The 26422-nt window shown below is 42.6% G+C and overlaps 1 protein-coding gene across 14 annotated transcripts in view; it reads right to left on the bottom strand.

The window, feature by feature from the left end:
• Positions 1–26422, bottom strand: part of ZNF536 (zinc finger protein 536) — a 487963-nt gene that overhangs the window by 85189 nt on the left and 376352 nt on the right. The window contains exon 7 of one of the 14 annotated variants that reach the window (XM_055235806.2): positions 22395–22461. The exons of the other annotated variants lie outside the window; for them this stretch is intronic. Coding sequence (XP_055091781.1) covers positions 22395–22461 — 67 coding nt within the window. The remainder of the gene's footprint in view (positions 1–22394; positions 22462–26422) is intronic. 14 annotated transcript variants of the gene reach the window in all.

Here is a 26422-nt window from a genome sequence, read left to right as displayed (position 1 = left end):
TTATGTCCTCCCCTGGTACCTAACCATCTATCTACCCCCAGAAACAGACCCACAGGGAGGCAGATAGTGGGGGAGCAAGGGGCACCCTTCAGCTCCCATCCTCAGGAAGGAGCCCTATCGAGATGAAAGGGGGCATTGAGCCCCCGCCCTCCAGGGCCCAGTACTCCCCACCTTACTGCCAGTCCCATCATTCTGTCTCTCCTCCACATTTCAGGGGTTTGGCTAATTCCTAAAATATCCACAACCCCAATTGAATTAAGAAAACCCGGGAAGGAAGGGAGGGCAGCCTGGAGGTGAGGGCTTCCCAAATGCAGCACCAAGGTGGCCGGGGTGGGGGCCATGTGGGGAGCGGGCTGCCGCTGGCCAGGCTCCCTCTCTGGCGCGGTCACCATCACCGCACATCCGCCCGGCATCCCCTTCCCTTCTGCACGAATAATTAAGAAACACCTGTGTTTCTCCATCAGACTGCACACTGGGGGAGAGCTTCCTTGAATCGTGCAGGGGCCCATGGTGCTCCTGAGCCCACTGGGGCAGCAGACGGCCTCCTTCCTGGGGCTCCAAATGGGGGTAGCGGGGGAAAGGCCTCCCAGGCTCCAGCACCACTAAACCTGCCTTAAAAATGGCTGAAGCCCCCACCGAACTTTGCAACCAGAATGAGCTCCTCGAGGTGCCGTCTTGCCAGCACTCTGGCCGATGCCAGCTTTCTCACAAACGAACAGCTTGTATCCCCATGAAAATCAATGGATGGAACAAATTGTATTAAATTATGTAAAATGATACTAAAGAGCACATTCTACCAGTGAAAAGAAAAAAAAATAACCCCCAGAAAATCTTATTTTAATAAATCTGGCAAAATTACAGAAGATAATTAGGAAGGGGAAAAAATGCTAAATTTTTATGACACTTAAAGACGCATCCCCTGGCCATCGACAGAGACGTGGGATTTATCCCCTCATAGGTCAGACACGCATAATTCTTGTGTGTGTCTGACACCTGTGAGTTATTTATCATCCCCGTGCTCTGGCCGGAGCCGTCTCCTGCCCGGCTCCTTGCCGTAGAGACAGACTCAGCCAATAGCAGAACCAAGCAGGGGTTTTTTGGAAACAAATGCCCTGCCCTTTTACATGGATGTTTTTTTCTTGGTAAATAACTGTGATTAGCATTGAACTTACAATATAACCTCTTGCCCATATGTGTGGCAAAAAATCATTTTAAAATATTTTAGCCACTGCCACCCTTGCAATTCTATAGTGCAGCTACCATTTTTTTTTAATCAAGGATGTCCTGAGACATGGGAATGAATAGGTCAAGAGGCCTTTCTCAGCCTCCATGCCTTCAGCCCTCAGCTCCAGCCCCCAAAGGGCATGTCATTCACCAACACAGAGTCCATGGCATGCCTACATGGCATAAAGGAGTCAGAACATGGACGCAGGTGTATCCAGGTTACTGTTTCTGTTCAGAAACGGTTTGAACTGACTTGGGCTGGGGAGCTCCCTGAATGAGGGATCCTGGAGATTAGACAATTTTGCCTCTTGTTTTCCTCACCTCTCGACATTATGACCTTGAGTTAATTTTTAAACCTATCTGAGACTGCTTCCTCACCTGCAAGGTGGATGCAGTAATGCCAACCTTGCCCGCTTCTTAACAGGACTAAAATAATTCAAATAATATCAACCTTCTGATACAATTCCTAACGCAAAGAAATATTTTCATAAATAGTTGTTCCTAATATTGTTAGTTTATATTAATAATTATCATTTCTCCTTTTAGGACATATAATGAGGCCAACACAAGTTAACTAGCTTTCCTCCTAGACCCTGTTTGGAATGGTGTTCTCACGGGGAAAATCCAAATCAGTGATTTTTGAGATCAAATGCTTCTTGGGCCTCTGTTGGTCAAGTGAATCATGACTCCCTGATTGCGGGGTGAGGTCAGAGTGGGGCCCAGTGAGTCATACCCTTTATTGTGTGAGGGGCAGAGCTCAGCTGTGCTTGGTTACCTGTGCTCACCTGCGGGCCCAACCTCAGCTCTGGCCTCATTGTGAGAGAAGCTGGCTCCTTGAGCCTGGCTGCATTCCTGGTATATTAGTCTGTTTTCATACTGCTATAAAGATATTGCCCAAGACCTGGTGATTTATAAACAAAGGAGATTTAATTGACTCACAGTTCTGCATGGCTGGGGAGGCCTTCAGGAAACTCACAATCATGGCAGAAGAGGAAGCAAACATGTCCTTTTTCATAAGGCAGCAGGAGAGAGAAGAGTGAGCAAAGGAGGAACTTGCCAAACACTTATAAAACCATCAGATCTGATGAGAACTCACTATCACTAGAACAGCATGGGAGAAACTGCCTCCATGATCCAATCACCTCTCACTGGGTCCCTCCCTTGACATGTAGGGATTATGGGAATTACAACTCAAGATGAGATTTGGGTGGGGATACAAAGCCAAACCATATCACCTGGTATTCCAAGGACACACCCTGATGGCTGAGCCCAAATTAGCCCTGCTGCCTAACAAACCCATGCTTCTGTAGATCCTCAACACCAAAACTCACAGACATATTTAAAACTGAACAAGCCTGAAATAATAATGCACTTTACAATAGAGATCAGGTTTTTTATTGTTTTCCTTCCAAAGATGGCCCGTTATATAGGTGATGGTAGCTCCGAATCAAGAATACATGGCATGATCATAAAAGTGTTGCCACCGAGGAAGCCATCACTGCATGTGTTAAGGGCTTTCCCAACACTATTGATCATCCTGGGCTCGGGCTCAGATTCCCAGGGGAGCTAGCAGTTGATGAGGTATAGGCAGCACCCTGAGGCTCAAGGCAGGCTCTAGATTCCAGAAACAGGCACAGGTCCTCACAGTGGGAATGGAGACAGATGCTAAAAGCTTTCATAGATGACCCTGTGTGGGAAACCTGGTGGGTCTGGGAAGACAGGAGGGAACAGGAGGGGTCAACTTGGAGGGCCAAGCAACCAGGGGCTACATGGGCATATGGCTGAGCCTGGACCCATCCACCTGACTACTATGCTATTATAGGGCTCCCACAGCATACCCACACCCCAGAGTGCCACACACCCCACAATACCCCAGACAAGTCCTGGACCTCTTTGAGTCATTTATGAAGGAGAAGCAGGGAAGTCACACAAAGCAGTCATGGCCACACAGCCAGCCTCACTCCGAAGCCCATTTCCAATAAAGGACACCACCTCTCTAACCCATGAAACATGGGACTCTGTAGAGTCAGTCTGTTCATTCATTTAGTCATTCACTCATTCATTTATACAAAATGCACTGAGGCCCCTCCAGTACCAGACACTATTCAGAGTGCTGGGGGATCCACTATCAAACAAAACAGATAACACCCCAGCATTTGCAGCTCTGTAACATGCAAACAGTAATAAAAGGCCTGGAGACAAACTAAGCAGAAAGAGGCAGAGGGAATTCTAGGATGGGGCTGGTCCAAATCTTAAATGGGAGGACTCAGGGAGGCCTCACTGGGAGGTCACAGTGGAGCAAAGACCCAGAAAAGGTGAGGGATCAAACCAACCTTGCAGTTATGCATGGTGAAGGCATTGTAGCAGCAGAGGCTGTAGCCCATGCAAAGGCCCTGGGAGTCTGCTGGGCCTGAGCACAACAAGGAGGCCAATGTGGCCAGACCAGACTGAGCAAAGCAGAGAGCCAAGAGACAGCAAGACTCAAAGCCAGGGCATAATGGCAAGCCAGATTGCATGGGGCTTGCTGGCCACTGCCTTGGCTCCAGTGGCATTGGGAGCCCCCAAGAATCTGAGCATAGCAGTGACAAGGTCTGATGCAACATTAAAGAGAATCACTCTGACCATTGTGCTGAAAATAGTGCCCAGGGCAGAAACCAGGAGACCAGCTAGGATTCTGTTTGATAACCAAATAAGGGCTCTTCCTGGTCTAGGCCCATCTCATAGCAGGGTGGATAAGGAGAAGGCAAAGGCTATACTTTCTATCTGTATTTTGAAGGTGCAGTCTGCAGATTTGCTGTTGGAATGGATATGGGGTAGGAGACAAAAAGAAGGGTCAAGAATGACACCGATTGTACCACTGTGTTCCAGCCTGCGTGAAACAGCAAGATCCCATTTAAAAAAAAAAAAAAGACACCAAGATTTTCAGCTGGAAAAAGCAGAAGGATAGAGAGCTGCTGTTAATAGAGATTAAAAAAAAAAAAAAAAAAAAAAAGAACTCTAGGAGGAGTGGGTTCTGGGTCCAAGATGGGGCAGGGGCTTCCTAGGTTGTCTGCCTTGGAGGATACAGGAGGTCAGAGAAGTGAGGTATTTGGGGTTCCAACATTGCAGGCAGCCAGTGAGGTGGCCTGCAGGTGGTGAGTCTGTCAGGGCGAGCAGCCTGCTTTTCCTCCCCAAAGCACCACCCCAAACATCTGGCCTCCCCGTCTCCCTGGTGACTCCCAAAGCTGGGCCTTCAACCTACAGCTGCATAGCGGGGAACGAGGGAGCTGAGGGTAAAACAACATATATAAAAAGCATCCCCAGATAGTCTGAAAATACAGAGGTGTAAAGCACTGCATCCCAAATCAGCCTCCTGCTAGAGGGACTATTTTTAAAAAGACTTTTAAGAAGTGTGAAAGTGACGCTGTCTATTATGCGACTCCAGCAAGGCACCAAATCTTAGGATTTTGAACAACACATCCAGAATGGCCACTTCTGACCCACCGGTGGGCAGGAGGCCCTGCCTGCACATGGCCCCAAGCCAAATGTGCCCCTGGGGGGACATGATGGCACTTGGCGCATTAGGCTGTCCCTCGAAAACCGAAGGAAAATTGAACTCCCCTAAACACTGCTGGTTCATAGACTCTGAATGACACTTGAACTTTGCTAATGTCTCTGAGATTTTGCTCTTGCTGAACACCATTTAAATCTACATTATTAACCTCCTTCTTTGGGGCGGTACAGCTGCTGCCATATTTAGAGCTTTTATGTACAGCAAATTGCCCAAAACACCCAAATAAATAACAGGGAACCCATTCTTCCTGTCTGCCTAAGGGTCAGTTGAAAGCCAATGGAAATAACTAACTCTCTCTCTTGCATCAGCAGGAGAAATGGACGTTTCAAGCCGGGAAGTTGATGGTGAGCTAGTTTTGATTACTAAAGGTTTCCATTTAAGTGCAGAAGCCAGAAACTTATTTTTAATCTTCTGTTTTGAGGAGTGCAGATATGAATTGAAGGGCACTGCACGCTGTCTGGGGGACCATTTCAAACTGCTTTCTTTTAAAATACAAATTAATCAAGGAAAGAAGCCTGAAGAGGAGAGGGTTTGAAAGAGAAAGACCTAGAAGCACTAGAAAGACCTAGAAGGTGGTTTCAGATGACGCTGTGAGGGTCCCAGCCTCTAAGTGGCTGCAGAGCTGAATCCCAGTGGGCTATGTCCCAATGCTGGCCCCAGGACCCCATGGCATCCACCCAGCCTGTGGGACACCGGCTCCCGCCCGGCTACTCCTCACCCAGCTTAGGTCTGTTTTAGCTTTACATGTTCTCAAGTTTAAAACAAAAACATAGTTACTTTATCACACTGAATTATGGCTGGCGGTTGTAAACATATTGTTTTTAGGTCTGGCGCTTGGAGGCCACCCTGCATAGCTTTCAAAGAAAATGGAGCTTTCTTGGGCTCAGATTTCATCTAATATGGACTGTTTGATGAGTCTGGAGAGAAAAAAGGATGCTTGATTTCAGCCTCTGAGTCCCCCCACTGAGGAGAGCTGGGCTTTGCACACCCAGCTTGCAGCATGGAGAGGCCACACCCTCTTTCTAAAACTCTGGAATGAAAAGTCTGGCACGATTTGTGAGAAGGAAGGTCAGTTACTTCCAGAAAGACCTTCGAAGCATCTGTAATGATCTATGAGAGACACCTCTGCTGCTCTTAGAAGGGGAAAAAAAAGTCTAATAATACCTAACTGCTTCATTCCTTGTGAAAATTTTGTTTTTTAATCTAGTATCTCAAAACTCCTAAACATAGCCACCTGCCCCTTCCCTGCCAAGCAAGTATGTTAGATGCTGTTCTTCAAATCTGACTAAAAATACTTCCTAAAGACAAACGTGGTATTCTAAATGTCACCGCAGAAGACTATCAGAGCAGTTACTTTCTATTTATCACAAATATTGTCTGATGCTCTGTATCTAAAGAATACTCCTGATTAGAAGCCCCTTCCTTTTGTTCAGCACTTCTAAAAATATAAAGACTATTATAAAAAAATAAAATGGAATCCTAGTACAGGTGACACAAATCTTTTCCATCAGACTTTTCAATTTTTTTTTTTTTGCCAGAATTGGGGTAGCACATTATTATGAGGATTCAAAAAGAATAATTAAAGTTCTGCATGGACACAGATCTGCCGGAGGGAGGACCTTTTATGTTGTTTTGCATTTCGTGTGTCATTCAAAAGGTTTGCAACTGGGAAATGATGTTGAACTAAAATAAGACAGGAACACATCGACTGAAATTATACCCTGTCCAATGAGTTGACACCCCTTTAGACAGCTCACCCCGATGCCTCTACAGCCACCACTGCAACACATGGGGATAACATTTAGACTCTGCACAGTGGCCCAGGAGACAGGCCGTCTCAGAGGAGGGAGGGTGCCCACAGGCCCCTGGATGGCAGGAGGAAAAGACAGGAATCACCGGAACCTGCAGGACTTCCCCATCTGGGTGAATGTCACCACCAGGCAGTTCCACTGGCCCTTCCAGGACCCAGCGTGCTTTATTTGATCTTGACCCAAAGAAGATTAGTTTTTTTGTCATTGTTTTGTATTTGTGTGTGTGTGTGTGTGTGTGTGTTTTAAAAATGTTTGAGTCAATGTTTAGCAGTAATGATGTTTCACATGAAGACCCAGAAGCTTTATTTTAAAAACAGGTTGCTGTGGAAACACTGGCCCTGCTTTCCCTTATGGCAGCACCACAAAAGCAGAGCAGAGGCTGCCTTTGAGGCCAGGCATTTGCTCTCCAGTTTTCCACAATCCCCACCACTCCCTATTGTACCTTGAGAGTCTGGCCGAGTGTCAGCCAGCATGTATTCTTGCACTAAAGGTGTTCTTGTTATTATGGTAAAGGGACAGTTTTGTGTACCTGTATTATCACTACAAAAAAAAAAGCATAGAGGAAGAAAAAAGAAAAGGGAGATGTGGGGCAGCATGCTTTAAGTAAGACACAACAAAATACTGTTGCTCGTGAAAGCAGAATAGCCCAATAAACAGATATATATGTAAATATCAAGTCCACATCACTCTTACATGTCACTTGCCTGGCACCTATTGGCATCCGTTCATTCAAAAAATATTTACTGAGCACCTTCTATGGGCAAAGCACTGATCTAGGTACTAACTAGCAATGCAAAGAAAAATTTCTGCCCCCACAGAGCTTGCTTTCCTGCAAGGAAGAGCAGGGAATTAATAAACACAGACAGTCATGAGAAATAAGTGAATCACATGTGTGTGAAAAATACTACAGGGAAAAGTGGAGTGGAATGTGGAATACTGGGGGTGTGCATGTGAGTCCGTGAGCTCTGGGCTTTGCTATTCCCGCCTTTGTGGCCCCTATAGGATCTCCTGTCCTGAAAATTCTCCTCTTTCTACTTCATCCCTCATTGCTCTCTCCCTTCTCTGGGGACAACACTGGCTGAAGGCCACACACTGTGGTTCCAATGAAGAACATATATTAAGCTGCTTTGAGGACCTTGGTCTGCTGCTTGGCACCATGAAGGAGACAGAATTCCTGACCTCACGGAGCTGAATCTCATTTTGGATCCTGACAAATACCTAAGTTACTCTCAAATTAGGTGGCAAATGCTAAGTATCACAAAAGAGGCAAGAAAAAATTAGTATCTGAAGTTCATAGGAGAAGGCATTGCCCATCAAACAAATCAAACAAAATAAAGTTTTAAAAACATCAAAAACTAAAATGAATGACAGAAAAAAATGATAAGCAAGACAAAGAGAATTCAACATGCACATAACTAGTGCACTTGAAGAAAAGAGTATTTGAAAAGCCACACACAAAATGGGGGGTTAGGGATGAGAAATTATGTAGTGGGTACAATGTACATTATTTCAGCAGTGATTACACTAAAAACCCAAACTGCACCACTACATAGTATATTCATGTAACAAAACTGCACTTGTAAATGTATACACCCTTAAACTTCTACAAATACAAAAAGAATTTATACAAAACTACACTCTTAAACTTGTACCAAAAAAGTAACAAATAAAACCCCAAAGACGTAATAAAAGAAAACTATCCTCAAATAAAGGAATACAGACTTTAGGTTGAAAAATAGAGTCTTAGAAAATCCTGGAGCCTTTTAGATTTCAAGGAAAAAAAAAAGAACCCCGTGGATTCCATATTAAAACAACGAACAAATAAACTAAACAAAAAGTAATAAATCAACAAAAAGATTTGAGAGTATTATGAATATATACAAAGGTAACTATTAGAATATTTAAAACACAACAACTTTTCTATACTATTAATGGAGAAATACAAGTACATACACAATAAAACAAAGAAAGCTCAGATAACATAAGACAAAAAAGAAAGACAGAAGAAAGATTTAATGTAAAATCACAGAACGAGAACCAAATACGTTTCGCATCAATAAGTAAGTCAATCTTATCCATTAATAAAAATATACTTTTCATTGGATGTATGTATAGTGAAACAGATATATCCATTTCATTGGATGATGAAAGGAAAACAAAATGTTATGCTGTCTATTTAACTCATCTAAGGTAAAGTGAATCAGAAAGATTAGAATTGTGATTATTGGCAAAGACAGAACACAAACACATACTATGAAAAAAGGAAAGATTTGATAATTTTATCAGTTAAGTTTAAATTTAAGGCAGGTGTTTAACTAGACCAAGAGATACTTCATAATGATCAATTGAACAAGACCCATTTACCAGCCAGGTGCAGTGGCTCACGCTTATAATCTCAGCACTTTGGGAGGCCGAGGCGGGCAGATCACGAGGTCAGGAGATCGAGACCACGGTGAAACCCTGTCTCTACTAAAAATACAAAAAATTAGCCGGGCGTGGTGGCAGGCGCCTGTAGTCCCAGCTACTCGGAGAGGCTGAGGCAGGAGAATGGCGTGAACCTGGGAGGCGGAGCTTGCAGTGAGCCGGGATTGCGCCACTGCACTCCAGCCTGGGTGACAGAGCAAGACTCCGTCTCAAAAAAAAAGACCCAATTACCTAAGTGGGTCATTATACACTAAAGAAATTCACAAAGAACAATATGAAGCCAAACAAAAACAAACACATAAAGTAAGAAATTTAAAAGCAGAAATCACCAAAACAAAATAGTGAGACTTTAACTCATCGCAAATCAAGTACGTAAAAACTAGGAAGCAGATGAAGAATATAAACAGCACAATGTATAAAGTAAAGCCAGTAGAGATGCACCAAATTCCATTCGCTTAAAATAGAAAACAAACACTCTTTTTGTTGTCCATAGAATAAAACGCGATGGACTACGTTTTGATCACATGGAATTCTAGTACAGAACCATGCTTAAGACAGATAGGCCAACAGTCTCTGTGTAGGATGTATATGGATTTAGATATTAATTCCTAAAATAGAAAACAAAACAAAACAAAAAACATTTAAAAACTTTTTAAAGATGAAAATTACTCAGGATAAAGTGGAAACAAAAGAGAAATTGCAGAATCTCTGGTTAAAAAAATTGTGTGGCATAGGGGTTAAAGGTATAATAAGGGGGAAAATATAATCCTTAAAATGTAAGCTATTCAGGCCGGGCACAGTGGCTCAGGCCTGTAATCCCAGCACTTTGGGAGGCCAAAGTGGGCAGATCATGAGGTCAGGAGATCGAGACCATCCTGACTAACACAGTGAAACCCAGTCTCTACTAAAAATACAAAAAATTAGCTGGGCGTGGTGGCGGGCACCTGTAGTCCCAGTTACTAGGGAGGTTGAGGCAGGAGAATGGCGTGAACCCGGGAGGCAGAGCTTGCAGTGAGCCAAGATCGTGCCATTACACTCTAGCCTGGGTGACAGAGTCAGACTCCATCTCATTAAAAAAAAAAAAAAAAAAAGTAAGCTATTCAGATATGACGGACTCTGGGGACTGTGGGGAAAGGGTGGTAGGGGAGTGAGGGATGAAAGACAACACACTGGGTTTAGTGTACACTGCTCGGGACATGGCTGCACCAAAATCTCACAAATCACCACTAAAGAACTTACCCATGTAACCAAATACCACCTGTTCCCCAAAAACCTATGGAAATAAAAAAAAAATAAAAATAAAAAAGTAGGCTATTGAATAAGAAAGCAGGAAAATAGGTGAAATGAACATTCAGTTCACAGTATAGAAAAGGAGGAACAAAGTATCTTCAATTTGTGAAGCCCAAATTAACAACATTAGAAACAATAACATGGATACAACTATAAACACTAAATAATATATGTAAAATAACACAATATTTAATTTTGTGCAAGTAGTTTTAAATAGATTAAGTAAATGCTTTTTTATGAAAGGGACAGTTAAGTTGACCACAGAGGAGGGAGAAAAAATTTAAACAGGGCAAGGACCATGAAAAAAATAATTGAAAGAGTTCTCAGGGAGCTGCCTCAAAAATGCACCAGACCCTGGAGTTTTCACAGGTTAATTCTATCAGTCTTTCTCAAGACAGATGACACCCATGCTATTTTAACTCTGGAAGAGCTAAAAGAGAGATGAAAAATTTCCAAATTTTTTTTTGAAGGTGATATAATATGGATATCAAAACCTGACAAAAATATTAAAAATCAATCAATTAATCATGCTTTGTAACAGCAATGCAAATAACAAATCCTAAATAACATTTTTAAGGAGATTGCAGCAGTAGTACGTTAAAAAGAATAACAGGCCTTGATCAAATAGGGTTATTTCCTTAAATAAAAAGAGGTTTTAATATAAGGCAATCTATTAATATGATTCACTATTTTAATATTATGTCAGAGAAAAATATTTGATCATCTCCACAAATTCCATAAGAGGCATTTATAAATTTAAACACAAATCCCTGATTAAAACAAATAAACAATCAACCAAGTAGTCATAGAAGGATATTTCTGTAACAAGCATACAACCAGATGCTCGATGCTGAAATGCTGAAATCATGCACGCTGAAGTCAGGGACAGGATGTCCACTTCCACCACTCTTACTGCGCATTTCTCTCAAATATATTAGTCATTGCAATGGAAAAGGAGCAAGAAGCATGAAGTTCTAAAATTGTTTATAAAAAGAGCAGGTTATGATTATTTGCAAAAAATATGACTCCATACCAGAATACTTATGAGAACCTGCAGAAAAAAGATGTTAAAAACAATAGGAAAGTTTAGCAAGGTGGCTGGTTATAAAATGAATATACAAAAATCAGTGGTTTAAGTTAACCCAAACAATAACCAATTAGAAAAACATAATTGAGAAAAAGATTTGATTTACAGTGTCATACAATGAGAGAGACAGAGAGACAGAGAGGCAGAGAGAGAGAGAGAGATAGGAGAAAAGAGAGAGAAGAGAATGTACCCAGAAATAAACCTCAATATGAATTTAGGGCCTAAATAAGGAACAATTATGTAGAATGACTGGGCAACATAAATTAGAAGCCCTATTTTGCTCTTAGATGTAAGACTCCAAGTCATAACAATATTAATTCTTTAATGTAGTTTTTTACCCTCTCCTCCCCCCACCAAATAATTCTATGGAGTATTTTCTGGGAAATATAATTTTAAAAGAAGATTAAGTATCATATAAAATAAATACAAAACTAGATAGTAAAATTCTGAAAAAAAAAAAAGAATAAGCCTGACCAGATACTACACTGAATTGCAAAATCATTGATATGGTTTGAAACAGGTGCAGAAAAAACAGACATGGTCAATTGAGTAAAATAGAGCATACTGAACTAGAGGTAAACTCATTTGAGAATTTAGTAAATAATAAAGGTGACTTTTTAATGAGTGGGATAAAGAATTATTTAATAAATGGTGTTTGGGCAACTGGCTAGCCATTGGGTTGGAGAAAGGACACAAAGAATAAAACTGGAACCCTAATTCACTTTTTACATCAAAATAAAATGAAGATGGTTAAGGATCTAAAAGCAAAAATTGAAAAGGGAGAGAATGAAAGAAAACATGGGGCTAATATAAAATCAAGGAGTAAGCACGTCATAGATGCCATAACATGACTGATAAATCTAAGTATAAAAATCCTAAAATCTCACTATGATAAAAAATAAACAAAATCAGAAGGCATATGGCAAACCAGAAAAAATATTTATAACATAAATGACAGCAATAGGCTAATTTCCTTAATATATAATAAGCTCTTGCAAATTGGTGAGAAAGATACAAATCATTCAATAGGAAAAAACATGGGCAAATGATATGAGAAGTCAATTCACAGAGAAAGAAATAGAAATGATTTTTAAACATATGGAAAGATGTTCAATGTCACTCATAATTAAAGATATGCAAATAAAAACAATCAGAAACCTATCAGATGGGCAAAGTTTTCCATCTTTGGGAAGTCCTGCTTCTTGGAATTTGTTCTACAGAAACCTATTTTCTCTCTCTCTCTCTCTCCCCTGCCACCCCCCCCCCGCCCAGTCCCCACTTGCCTTCCTTTAAAGGTGACCAGTTATGAAAGAGAGAATACATATATATATATATATAGTTATGTATAATCAAATTGTTCATCAGCAGGGTAATGGTTAAGTAAATTATAGTAGATCTCTACAAAGCAACTAGGAAATCTCCACAATTATTATTAATCTTGCCTTTAAAAGCAATGGCAAAAACCACAATTATTTTTGCAAAACCTAATAACAAAAATATGGAAGATGTGGAAAAACATGCATGATATATAGATAAAAAACCAAACAGGGCAGTGAGCATGGTGACTCATGTCTGTAATCCCAGCACTTTGGGAGGCCAAGGCAGGCAGATCACCAGAGGTTGAGAGTTCGAGACTAGCCTGGCCAGTATGGCTAAACCCCATGTCTACTAAAAATACAAAATTTAGCTGGGCGTAGTGGCACGTGCCTATAGTCCCAGCTACTCGGGAGGTTGAGGCAGGAGAATTGCTTTAACCCAGGAGGTGGAGGTTGCTATGAGCCAAGATTGTACCACTGCACTCCAGCCCAGATGACAGAGTGAGACTCTGTCTCAAAAAAAAAAAAAAAAAAAAAAAAAAACAAAGTCTAGAACTGCAAATACGATGTGTTTCAATTTGTGCTTAAAAATTAATGCATATATTTGTATTAAAATATACTCATTATCTATGGTCGCTCAATTTGGTTAGGCTGAGTTTGGAGTAAGAGAAAGACTCAATTCTTCTTATACAAGTATACATTTTTGTACAGTTTTAGTTATGTGCTTGTATAAAAACAAAACAAAAAACCCTTCCTGAGTGCTTAAAAATGATGGAGGCATACCAAATTTGAAGAAGATGCTCCCAATAGCCAAATCTGAGACAATTGGAGCAACAAAATATTGACAGTCATGGATTTATAACTCATAAAATAAAATAAATACCAGTGCATCTACACTGATTTTTCAAAATGAATAACCAATAGGAGAGAAAGAACAGCTTTTCTTTACAGAAGAATTTGAATTTAAGACATGTAGGATTGAGGGAAATAGAAAAATCACAATTGGACTATCATCATAGTAATTGTTACAGGCGAGATCGACCAACGGATATAAACGTTAGTGAGCAGAAGTATGAAACGAAAAAGGACCTGCGTTGTCTCAGAGTATCTGCCCACACGACGCTTTTTCATCATAAAGGGAAAAATAAACATAAAATTTGACAGCTGACAAACCTGGAGGACACTATCTTAACCGAGTGACCCAAAGTTAACATCACCGGTAAGGAAAGATCATCTCAAGTTCCTCCTGACCGGATGCACCAAGGACATGGCATCGGTCCCATGGCGTCTTTGGTACAATTCATAGCTTCAATCTAATCATAAGAAAATAGCAGGCAAATGCCCAAACTGAGGGTTTTTCTCCAAAGTAGCTGACTGTTACTTTTCAAAACTGTCAAGGTCGTGAAAGACAAAGAAAGACTGAGAAACCGCCCCACGTTGGAGGAGGCTAAGGAGCTAAGACAATTAAATTCAACATGAAGTCCTGGATTGGACCCTGGCCCAGAGAAAGGACATTAGTGGGCCACTGGTGAAATTTTAACAAGGTCTATAGATTAATTAATAATACTGTATCAAATTTAATTTCCCAGTTTTGATCATTGAACTAAGGAAAGGTAAGACGTTAGCATTTAGGGAACCTAGGCAAAGGGGATGAGATAACTCTTCATACTATCTTTTTAAATTATTTTAGAAAACCTGATATTTTGAAATAAAAAGTTGAAAAGGTACATTTTAAAAAACGTTCCTGGAAGTCCCGCTGGGAGAAATCATAAAAGATACAAGGTAGTTAACAGATCTACAAGTCGTTACATCAAAATGGAAAATCCCAATGACATGGATCTTTTCCCTGGGACTGGTTCAGCCTCACTTTGAGATGGGAAGCAGTGTTTTCCTCTCTCCGTGGTATTTCCATGTCCAGAGATCTCAGTGAAAATCAGGTGGGCATCCCGTTTCCTCTGGTTGGTAAAGAGGTGATGGTCCCGCAAAGTCAGTCAAGTCACTTGGGGATAGAAATGTTGGGTATGGAGTCCCAAGAGTGCTTGAGCGCTTGCCTGAAATCTAATTACTTATATCCAGAGTCTCAACACCCTACTGGATTTGGGGGGACAGGGGAGATCCTACCACTATCTCCTCTCCACTTAATTGATCTTGGATAGTGAATCACCCATTCACAATTTCCCACTTCTAAATCTGTAAAATGTAGAGCATAAAACTCAGTACAAGAGTGAAATGATGTCTCTTTTGGGAGCACCAAATCCTTAAGCTGGGCTGCTCATTTCATAATCTCAAATCCCTTTAGAAAGATACAGAAATCACAGAGGACACACGACCCATCCTCACTTCAGTGTGCAAACCCAGGAAGCTGCCATGAGAATTCCAAAATGCCCACGACCAAACAGCAAAAGATCCGTGCACAGGAGCCTTGACTCCTAGCTCCCAGGGCTGCCACTGATCCACGCTTAAGAGATGAAAATTATTTTGAAAACCAAGTCCAAAGGGCACAGGCATATATTTGCAGCAGATATTGACACGAGTGTGCCATGGACCTAGCCAATCAGAAAGTAATTTTATAAACACTGTTATTAAACAGAAGGGCAATTACTTTAAGTACTGGAAAAATGTCAGGGTCATACATGAATTTTGTGGGTATCACATTTTGTTTGACACTCAGTGGATCAATGACTCCAAGGAAATTTATTCAGAAACAGTACGTGCCATGTCGCCAACCCTAAAGCTAAACCTTCCCTACCAAGATTGCCCAAATTTAGAGAGAGGAATGACTTCTGGTTTACCCAGTTTACTACATATTCAGAAATGCAGTCAAAGCTCTTTATACATAAAAGTATGGAAGTAATTAAGGATTATGTGGTAAGTGAACAAATATGGTTCATATGACAGCATATTAGGAAGAACACCTTTTATTTCTGTCTTTATCAATGGAACTGAGCAGGGGGTTTTAATGCAATAAAATAAGGAGTATAAGAGAGGTCCAAGGGCAGCTTTTCTGTGATGCCTGTTTGTAAACTGAGTGGTCTTGAGGTCCCCCACTTCAGGGCTCCCCCTCACTTGAGATTTCAGCTGTGGCCACATATGTTGCCGCTGCCTTAATGACAGTGGCATGGGTGTACAGGGATGGGAAGAGAGGAGACTCTTTCCTGCTTCCCATCATCTTGGAGGATAGATGCCCTGCAATGTCAAATGAACAGGTCACTTATTCTACCCCCAGAGGGTTTGGAAGGACTCCCAGTGGCTCCGGGGTCTTTCTGGTCTCCCACTCTCCTAACCCTATCCTAACAACGACCATCCTATTTTCCACAAGTGGTCTACACACAAAATGGCAGGGAAGCCCAGACATGGAAGCACATAGTAAGCCCTCAACAAAAATGCCACAACTGAGCGAATGATTGTCTCTAAGCTCTTCGAGTTTGGCAGATACTGTGAAGGTAAATAACAGAGCTTCTTCAAGAAACAATGCTCCATTTGGTAGAGGCTACATTTTGATAAATTTCTGAAGAATGCATGAACATGGGCATGCTATTCTTTCTCATGGCTAGAAGCAGCTCTCTCTGGGTGTGGCCTTGGCATGTCTGAGTCCTCATCCCCCCCGCCCGCCTCCACACACACACTCTGCAGCAATGACAGTTGGGTGACAGGCCTGTCCTTGGTTCAGAGGGAAACATTTAAAAGAAAACAAAATGGGTGGCCAGTGAAGAAGGTATGTTCTAGGAACATAGGCCTAGAAACTGAGTTTGTCTTAAAAGTATGAGATGACATGAAGCTCCATTTCTTCCTCTTTTGACAACTAAGCTTCCACTCTGTTTCTGATTCAAACAGAAATTGAATGGAAATACCTCACCCCAGGACCAGCCCAGTGGGGAGTCCTAAAATAGCACCTGCTGATGGAGCAGCCATCCACAGACTTAGCCTCCCCCACCCAGAGGGGGAGAGCCCCACAAGGGCTGGCCACCAAGGGGGATCTGCAGTAATCCCCAAATGTGCCAGCCCAGCCTACTGTGTGAGGAAGTATCAGCTCTCCCAGCCTCTTGGAACTGCCCTGCCAGATGGAAATATGGTTGCTGTCACACCCTGTCCTGTCCCAACACCACACAAAAGGTATTTCTCATTTAGTTCCATGTTTTAGATCTAAGGAAACTAGAAACATTTTTTTCGTTAAGAAATTAGAAAATGTGTTGTAAGGCATTGTAACATCCACTATCCTTGCTTGTTACTTCCACTAGAAAGAAGTTTCTGAGGGCTGGGGATGTGCTTTTGTCTTTCATCTTTGTATCCACAGTGCCTAGCATGTAGTAGATTCTCAATAAATATCTGTGACATGGATGGATGGATGAGTGGATGGATGGCTGAATGCATGGATGGATGGATGGATGGATGGATGGATGGATGGATAGAAGGGTGGATGGATGGGTGGGTGGATGGTTGAATGAATGGATGGATAAGTGGATGGATGGATGGAAGGATGGATGGATGGATGGATGGATGGATGGATGGATGGATGGATAAATGGGTGGATGGATGGGTGGATAGATGGGTGGATGGATGGATGGATGGATGGATGGATGGATAAATGGGTGGATGGATGGGTGGATAGATGGGTGGATGGATGGATGGATGGATGGATGGATGGATGGATGGATGGATGGATAAATGGGTGGATGGATGGGTGGATAGATGGGTGGATGGATGGATGGATAGATGGGTGGATGGATGGATAAATGGGTGGATGGATGGATGGATGGATGGATGGATGGATGGATGGATGGATGGGTGGATGGATGGATACATGGGTGGATGGGTGGGTAGATGGATGGATGGATGGATGGATGGATGGATGGATGGATGGATGGATATTGAATGAATGGTTGGATGGATGGATGGATGGATGGATGGATGGATAGATGGGTGGATGGATAGGCAGATGGGTGGATGGATGGGTGGATGGATGGATGAACAAATGAATAAACAAATGTCTTGAAGCACGGAGTTGTTTGATAGTGTACCTTTGAACAACACTGATGGCCAACCTAACTATACAAGCCTCATCACAGGCCACTACCATTAACCTCTTAATTATTTTCAAAGCCTTACAGCTAAGAAAACACTTTTCTTTACCACATCTTCTTGGGCCCTCACAATAACTCTGTCAGAGCCATGGCAAAAATTATTTCATTTGCCAGCTGCAAAAACAGAACTTCAAAGACGTTAAGGCCAGTCATTCAGTGCTTGAGAAGCAGAGTCAGGGGTAGAATTTAGCTCTACAAAAATACATTTGAAGCTCCTTATATCTAACCTCAAAAAAGTAATTAGAAATTGTATAGAAAGAGTCCAGAGGTGATTCTGGACAAGAGCTATTTTGTGGGTCTCCCTGAATCATATATTTGACTGTGTTTCCATTTTTCCATTGACTGATAGAAGGCTCAGATTCCAAACTGTAATCTTCCTCCTGGGGTACAAAAAAGTGTTGTGTTTTTTTTTTTGAGACGGAGTCTCAGGCTGGAGTGCAGTGGCGCGATCTCGGCTCACTGCAAGCTCCGCCTCCCGGGTTCACGCCATTCTCCTGCCTCAGCCTCTCCGAGTAGCTGGGACTACAGGCGCCCGCCACCACGCCCAGCTAATTTTTTGTATTTTTAGTAGAGACAGGGTTTCACCGTGGTCTCGATCTCCTGACCTCGTGATCCGCCCGCCTCGACCTCCCAAAGTGCTGGGATTACAAGCGTGAGCCACCGCGCCCGGCCAAAAAAGTATTGTTTTAATATTTGCGAGCACTCTTAATTCTTTCTAAAAGCTGAGATGGGGCAAGCGATTGCGCTATGTACATGGAGAGCAATTGAATAGAAAGGTAGAAAATGCAATGATAGTATTATGGTCTTGAAGCAAGCACTTTGCTAGCTGTTCCTATCCATCGAATTCAGCAAGCAGTTACCGTGTTGTAGTGAACAAGCCAAGATGAGACAGACACGTATGGGGCCTTTTGTCACCTGGACTTCTCCACTTCTGTGGCTGACTCCTGGCCTTGAGATGAGAGTCAACAAATCTCCCAAGGGACTGCACCAGAGTTTTAAACTGTTCAAAGCTCCAAGGCAACATTCTGATTCCCATGCCCACTCCTTAGGCACCAAGGAAGCTGGTCACAATGTTCAGAGGGAGAGTGAAGGTCCTATATCTTCCTTAGCAAGAATTACAGGAGATTTTCACAACAGAAGTTCACCCTGATGATCAGTGCTGGGCCCCTTGGAAACACGCAACAAGAACTATGTGATCGAGACTCTAGATCTCCAAGCTGCTGGGGCCCAGTTCCTTAGAGCCAGGAACCTCACCCAGCCTGACTGTGCACTACACTAGTGTCTTCTATAGCCATCAACCAACATGGCTCATTTTAGGTCCCAGAATGGAATCGGGTAGCCTACAGCTGGCACCTCATAAATCCTTCAGGTAGGACTAGCCCTGGCCAGTCCAGGCTAAAGTTCTGGTGGATTCGTGTCCAGAAAGCTCTCATTTTGGTATGCATCATATCACCGTACACAAGTCTCCGGGGTCTCACATCTGCAGATGCCCATGAAAAACATTCACCTGCTCATTACCCCAAGAAGGGTTTACCTGCAAAAAAAAAATGACCCTAGGTAAATACTTCCTGTGATGAGGTGAACAGGGACAAAGGACCATGATGCAGAGTAGCAATCTATTTCTTCTGCCCACAGTGATCTCCTGAAGGTTTTAAGATTCATTCTGGTCTGATACTTGAAAAAGTTTACTTTTGTGCTTGTCATACCATTTAGAATTTTGTAAATCTTGTGCCAAACAAATCCATTCAAAAAATCAATTGCAACTTCTCTTCAATGAATTTATTGTATAAATACAATTGCACAAGTACACAAAAGATATTTGGTGAAGTTTTGTTTGAAATAACAAAATCTCACAACCATGTCGTATCCTGTATGGGAAAGCATCAATACCAGGTGGGTTAAATAATTTATTGCACATGGTCTAATAGAATACTATGCAACTGGTAACAATATAACTGGAGACTAAAGTCAATACTTCTACATCTGCCTCATTCTGTTTAAGTGAAAAAATGCAAAGTGCAGAAAATACCTATTGTATGATCATTATATGATCACATTTTCAAAAATAATACGACTATAAAGTAATGCATATACATATATATTTCTAACATGGTATACGCATACGCATAGGGACTTTTTTCTGAAAGTATGTTACTTTTTTTTTTTGAGACATATCACCCAGGCTGGAGTGCAGTGGCATGATCTCAGCTCACTGCAGCCTCTGCCTCCCGAGTTCAAGTGATTCTCCTGCCTCAGCCTCCCGAGTAGCTGCGATTACAGGTGTGCACCACCACGTCCAGCTAATTTTTTTGTATTTTTAGTAGAGACAGGGTTTCATCACGTTGGCCAGGTTGGCTTCAAACTCCTGACCCCAGGTGATCTGCCCGCCTGAGCCCCCCAAAGTGCTGGGATTATAGGCATGAGACACCGCGCCCGGCTACTTTTTTAAATGTAATTAATTAAGGAGGGGACATGAAAGAAAGCTATTGATGAACAAAGAGAGCGTAATTAAAATTAACAATGAGAATAATAATAAAAATATCCCCATCACAAAATGTCAATAGAAAGCCTCATTTTACACCAGTAAAAAACTCTAAAACAGAAAAAGTTTCACATGAATTTTTAAAAAAACATTTGAAAGCAAGTTACAGCTGCACTCAGCCATAAACAAGGTGTAGAAAGTATGATGGTATTGTGCAGGATCTTTTGTAAATAAGTTTGACAAAAATCTACCTCCAGGAGGTTTAGGGAGGTGAGGGGATCATTTGATCCAAGCTGCTCAGTTTGCAGATGAAGAACACAGTTTAGCCAGGGGCTGTATGCATTGTGCAGAGATAGCCAGGGTGGTAAAATGGCATGGCCTGGGGACGTGAGAGCCAGCCTTCACACACATTCTGACATCCTCCCTTTCCCCTCCCTTCTCCACTCCACCTTCCTCCTGCTGGGGCCTCCACCAATAGCTACCCACAGTGTTCCTTGATTCAAGGATTGACAAGAACCCTCTTCCTATGCAGCCACTTCTTTGATGGAGATCATGATGTAGCCCTCTTTACGTGGAGGAGGAAGCTGAGCTGCAACTTTCTCAGGATCACAGCTGGACGGGGCCCCTGCTGGACTGAAATCCACAGCATTGTTCTGCAGAGCCCAGACTCTTGCCACCCTCCCATTTGTGCCTGGAAGTCAACTCAATTCACACTCAGGACCATTCTTCTCTGTTTCCTTCACAAAGTGTTACCAATTCATGATGGAACTGTGGTCACCTAAGAAAGGGGACAACCAAACACCTTCAGGGTCTTGACTAAAGACTGGTGAAGTGGCCTCCCAAAAGTGGAATAAACATGCCCTGCTTACTTCGGGTGGCTCAGCACCACCCCACGCCCTCAGAACTAAATCTGCACTCCATCTGGGAAACCCCCAACTCACTGCATCCCACCATGAAGACCAGAGGTTACGGGGTGCCCGTGACAGCTGAAAGCATGTAGCACCTAAAAATACGAGGAGGTCCCTTTCAAAGCCTTGAGAGGTGTATGTGTCCTTGTAGGCACTTTTATTTTATTTTATTTTATTTTATTTTATATTTTATTTTATTTTATTTTTAGAGATGGGGTCTCACTTTGTCACCCAGGCTGGAGTGAAGTGGCACAATCATAGCTCATTGCAGCCTTGAACTCCTAGGCTCAAGCAGTTTTCCAGGAATATCTGCTCTTTCGATTTGCTGGTGACCTGGACATGGCCTCAGCTCAGTATCTCACAGAAGACTGGCTACCCGGATTCTTGGCCTCCCTCCTCTAACTCCTGGCTTTTCAAATGGCCAAAGTCTTTCTGTCCTAAGTAGCAATTTGACTCCCTCAAAACATGAAGCAGCAAGGCTCCTATCTGAAGCCAGGGTCATAAAGGAAGATGGGAATCTGTGTGATGGAAGTACGTGGACTGTGTGCCGGTGATAGTCCCTGCCTGTCTGCAAGATACAGTGATGTCAAAAAACATCCTGCAGATTCCTTAAAGAACTAAAAGTAGATCCACCATTCGATCCAGGAATCCCACTCCTGGGTATCTACCCAGAGGAAAAGAAGTCATTGTATGAAAGACACCCACACACATGCAGGCTTATTGAAGCACAATTCACAGTTGCAAAGATATGGAACCAACTTAAGTGCCCATCAGCCAATGAGTGGATAAAGAAAATACGGTATATATGCACCATGGAATACTACTCTGCCATGAAAAGGAATGAAACAATGTGTTTTGCAGCAATTTGGATGGAGCTAGAGGCCATCATTTTAAGTGAAGTCACTCAGGAATGGAAAACCAAATACTGTATGTTCTCAGTTAGAAGTGGGAGCTAAGCTATGAGGATGCAAAGGCATAAGGGTGATATAATGAATGTTGGGGACTCGGCGGTGGGGGAGGTTTGGAGCGGGTAAGGGGTAAAAGACCGCACATTGGGTATGGTGTACTCTGCTTGGGTGATGGGTGCACTAGAATCTCAGAAATCACCACTAAAGAACTTACCCATGTAACCAAAAACCACCTGCACCCCCCAAAACTATGGAAATTTAAAACAAAAGAAAACAAACAAAAAAAGCATTTTGCACCATCCACTATTACCTTCCTACAGCATCAATGGCAGGAACGTGTAGAATGAGTTCCTCCAGCGGAGACTGAGTTTTCCCATCTGTAAAATGGGGATAATGAGACTCCTTACCCAACAGAGAGACTGTGAGGATTAAATAAGGTAATGAATACAAGGTTCCAGCAGTGTGATCTGCTTTGTAGTGCAGGCTACATGGACTTGTGCCTGCAAAACCTGCTGTCACTGGAAGGACTCTGGCTGCCTTCCTGCTGTCCCTTCTCCAGAAGCCCCATCATGCAGAGTCATTCATGCACAAAGGTTTGAGGGCCAGGGCTTCCTGGCTCTGCCCCGAGCTTTCTGTGCAACCTCAGGCCAGTCACTCGCCCTCTCTGAATGTCCATTCTTCATGTGAAAAATAAGAGTGTTGGTTTAATTACTTTAGTGGCTGGCTGCTTTTAAATCATTTCCCAAGACCCACAAACTCAATTTGTTGACAAGTTTTATTGACCAAGAAAAAGTTCATCTATTAGGTAATAACTGATTAATTTTCTCATGCTAACTCATCAAAGGCCTTTGTGGTGCCTGGGATCATAAAGAAAACAACCAGTTATCCTGTGAAGCTAACAGCACTCCACAAAATCTCCTGACATAAAGCTCAACAGCTTTCTTGTTAAGGCTACACTGTGATTTTATTTTATATTTTCCAAAATGAAAACATATTATTATAAACATAATAAACACTCATTATAAAAATATAAAATAATATGCAAATATATAGATAGACTTGGAATATAGACTTCAAAATGTTTCCATGAATAAATAAATCTTATAAATGTGAATATTTTTACAAAAATAAATTTTACTATATTTATATCTTCTGTAACTTAAAAAAAAGCTTAATAGCATATTACTGGCAGCCATCCATGTGTATTCACAGAAATGTATTTTATTGTTTTAGCGTCTTACCAGTCATCCAATACATCGCTATCCCCGTCTAGGCTGTTTCCAGTCTTCTACTATTGCATACCACGCTGTGATGAGCATCCTTGTGGTTTACCCTGTGCACACTTTTTTTTTTTTTTTTAATTAAGATGGAGTCTTGCTCTGCCTCCCAGGCTGGAGTGCAATGGTGCGATCTCGGCTCACTGCAGCCTTGGCCTCCCAGGTTCAAGCTATTCTCCTGCCTCAGTCTTCAGAGTAGCTGGGATTACAAATGCGTGCCACCACGCCTGGCTAATTTTTGTATTTTTAGTAGAGACTGGGTTTCACCATGTTGGCCAGGCTGGTCTCGAACTCCTGATCTCAGGTGATCCACCCCCCCTCAGCCTCCCAAAGTGCTGGGATTACAGGCATGAGCCACCATGCCTGGCCTGTGCACATATTTAATTTTTTGCTTAGTATTAATTTCTAGAACCAAAGTTGATGCTTCAAATCACATGTGCTTTTTTTAAAGAGACTTTACTGCGTACCACATTGTTTTATGAAATCACCCTTTGCAAATAACCTACTCATTTTTATTCCCATTACAGTATGCAAGATTGGTGCCCCCTCCCTGTTTTCCTTTCTAAAATTAATTTTTAAATTATATGTTTAATCATAGGCACAATAATATCCATAGTGTTCAATAAGATAATAGTAGCAATAAAATGAATACCAAGATTCCCTTCACCTAGTTTGAAACAGAAACAGACTCCACACTATTTTTTACAGGTAAACAAGTGGCTTCTATTTGTTTGTTTAAAGAGATTTGAAAAGTTGTGAGACATCTGTGCTATCTCCATCAGATCTATGGCTTGGAGAATATAAGCCAGGTACCAGAAGTTTTGATAATGCTTATAATCACAAAATACTGCTATTTGTCCGTCCATCCATCTATCCATCCATCCATCCATCCATTCTTTCTTTCCTTTGTTTTCCTCACCATGCATCTCTTAAGGCCTCTACTCTGTTTCAGGCACTGTGCCAGAACTGGGGGATTTGGGGATGACCAAAGCAGACAGAGTTCTTGCACTCCTGCAGCCTCCAGTCTAGAGTACTTGGCAGACGTTGAATATATGTATTAGCCCCAGATGCCTGTGTGATTATGATTCTACCTGCATGTGCTGCGAAGCACAAGGTAGAGTATCACACGGGCTGGAGGACAAGGACCCACCTGGACACACCTCACAGGCTGATGCCACTGATGGGCATCTAATACCATCTCTCACTCTGGCATCTAATCTCTCCTTGTTTGTCTGGGGGATGGGTACCGAAGTCTAGCTTGTTCCATCCACTGTGAAGATTTATTTAGTAGTATTATTTTTAAGCAGCTTTTCAAAGGCAGGATTAAGGTCTCTCAAGAGTACCCAGCCAGCCGCTTGCTCCCTGAATCCCAGGTCACAGCAGCCAGATTCCATGCAGAAAACACCTCTCCGCCTTTGCACAGAATTGATAGGATACTGGCACCTGGGATCCTCCCAATCTGAGACCGAGCTAGCACAAACCCTGCATCTGTTGCTCCTTGAACCCTGGAACTTCTCAGAATCAGTAGCCTGGATCCACGCAGCACAGAACCCACAAGAATGGGAGCTGCACAAAGGTAGCAACTTCATCTGCCTTTTTTCCCATATAATCTCCACCAGCTTCACCAGAGGCTGGCATAGAGCAGATACTCCATAAACGCTTGTTGAAAGGAAGAAAGAAGGAATCCAGGCATCCAATGAAGACGTGAATCCAGGCATCCAATGAGTAGATGTTCCATCACATGAGCAGATGTGAATACCCACCTGCCTTCCCATTCCTCATCATTGCATCAAAGTGAGAACGCAATACTTCATTGTGCACCCTAATTCCTTTTTTGACACCACTGCAGATAATGCTAATGGTGGACTGAAGCTTTTCAGCAGAAGTTTGCAATGTGCACAGCTTGAATCTCCTGCCTGGAGGCAAATTGGGAATGAGTGGACCTTGCTTCCCAATGACTGTGGGGAGAGGACGTTTTCAATGCCCTTGAGCCACATGACAAAGGCATGAAACACAGTTCTTACCCTGGCTAGCAAGTTCTAGAATGAGGTTTCTGAGTGTCTCAGGGTCCTGCTAATACCCCATCCTATCCACAGTGCCACCACACCCTTCAGCATCACACAAGCAAACTGCAGGGCTTGGGAGAGCCACAGTGCCTTCAGCAGGATGTACCTGTCCCAGACCCTTTCCCAGGAAACTGTCTTGACAGCAGGCTTCCCAGCTGCTTCCCCATAATTATGCCTCTTGCTGCTAGGTCTGAGAACGAGCTGCCCACCTTGCTTTGTGTTTCTCAGAGATGGGCCCCAGGAAGTGTTTCTAAGTGCCTGTGGGAGTCAGGGGCCCATCTGAGGAGCTGATGGCATCTATAGGTTCCTTCTGATGGCAGAGATGCCCATATTCAAGTGTTACATGCAATTTAGGGGTTTTCTGCAGTCCCTGAAGCCATATGTGGGCCCTCCTAGCGTAGAACAGAGACCTCAGAAAGGCTCCCCAGTCAGGGGCTGTGTCCCACAGGCTAAAAATGAGGGTCCTAATCCTGCCATGAATCTGCTGCCCATGTGACTCACGAACATGGACTTTCTAGAATGTGACCCCGATGCAGGCTGCCAGAGAGCTGTGGTTTTGTATGTTCACTGCTGGAGTCCCAGCACCCAGATTGCTGCCTGGGATTTGTAGAAATGTGAGGAAAAACCTGCTGGGATAATGGAGAATATGGTCAGAGGTAAATCACTTTAGCTCTCTAGTCCTCAGTTTCCCCATATGAGAAATAAAAGTTTCCTTTTAAGTGAACTCTCTGGTATCTTCCGGCTCCCAGAGTTCACAATTTAGATTTCAGCGTCCTCACTGTGGGAACACGGGGAATAAGGGGAGGAGCCCACTTCTGGCTTAGCACTAACCTCAGCCTGGGCTGGAAGTGAGAGTTTAGACCTTTTACCCAAAGTCTTTCTCTAACCAACTCCATCAGTAAAAATCAGAAAGTAGTTGCTCAATTAACAACAAAAATAACGAATAAAACAAGCGTTCACTTTTCCGGGAATCACCGGCACAAAAGAACTCTTCT

Source organism: Symphalangus syndactylus, chromosome 13 (genome assembly GCF_028878055.3).
Source record: "Symphalangus syndactylus isolate Jambi chromosome 13, NHGRI_mSymSyn1-v2.1_pri, whole genome shotgun sequence".
Classification (NCBI taxonomy): Eukaryota; Metazoa; Chordata; class Mammalia; order Primates; family Hylobatidae; genus Symphalangus; species Symphalangus syndactylus.
This window is presented reverse-complemented; position numbering and strand designations above follow the sequence as displayed.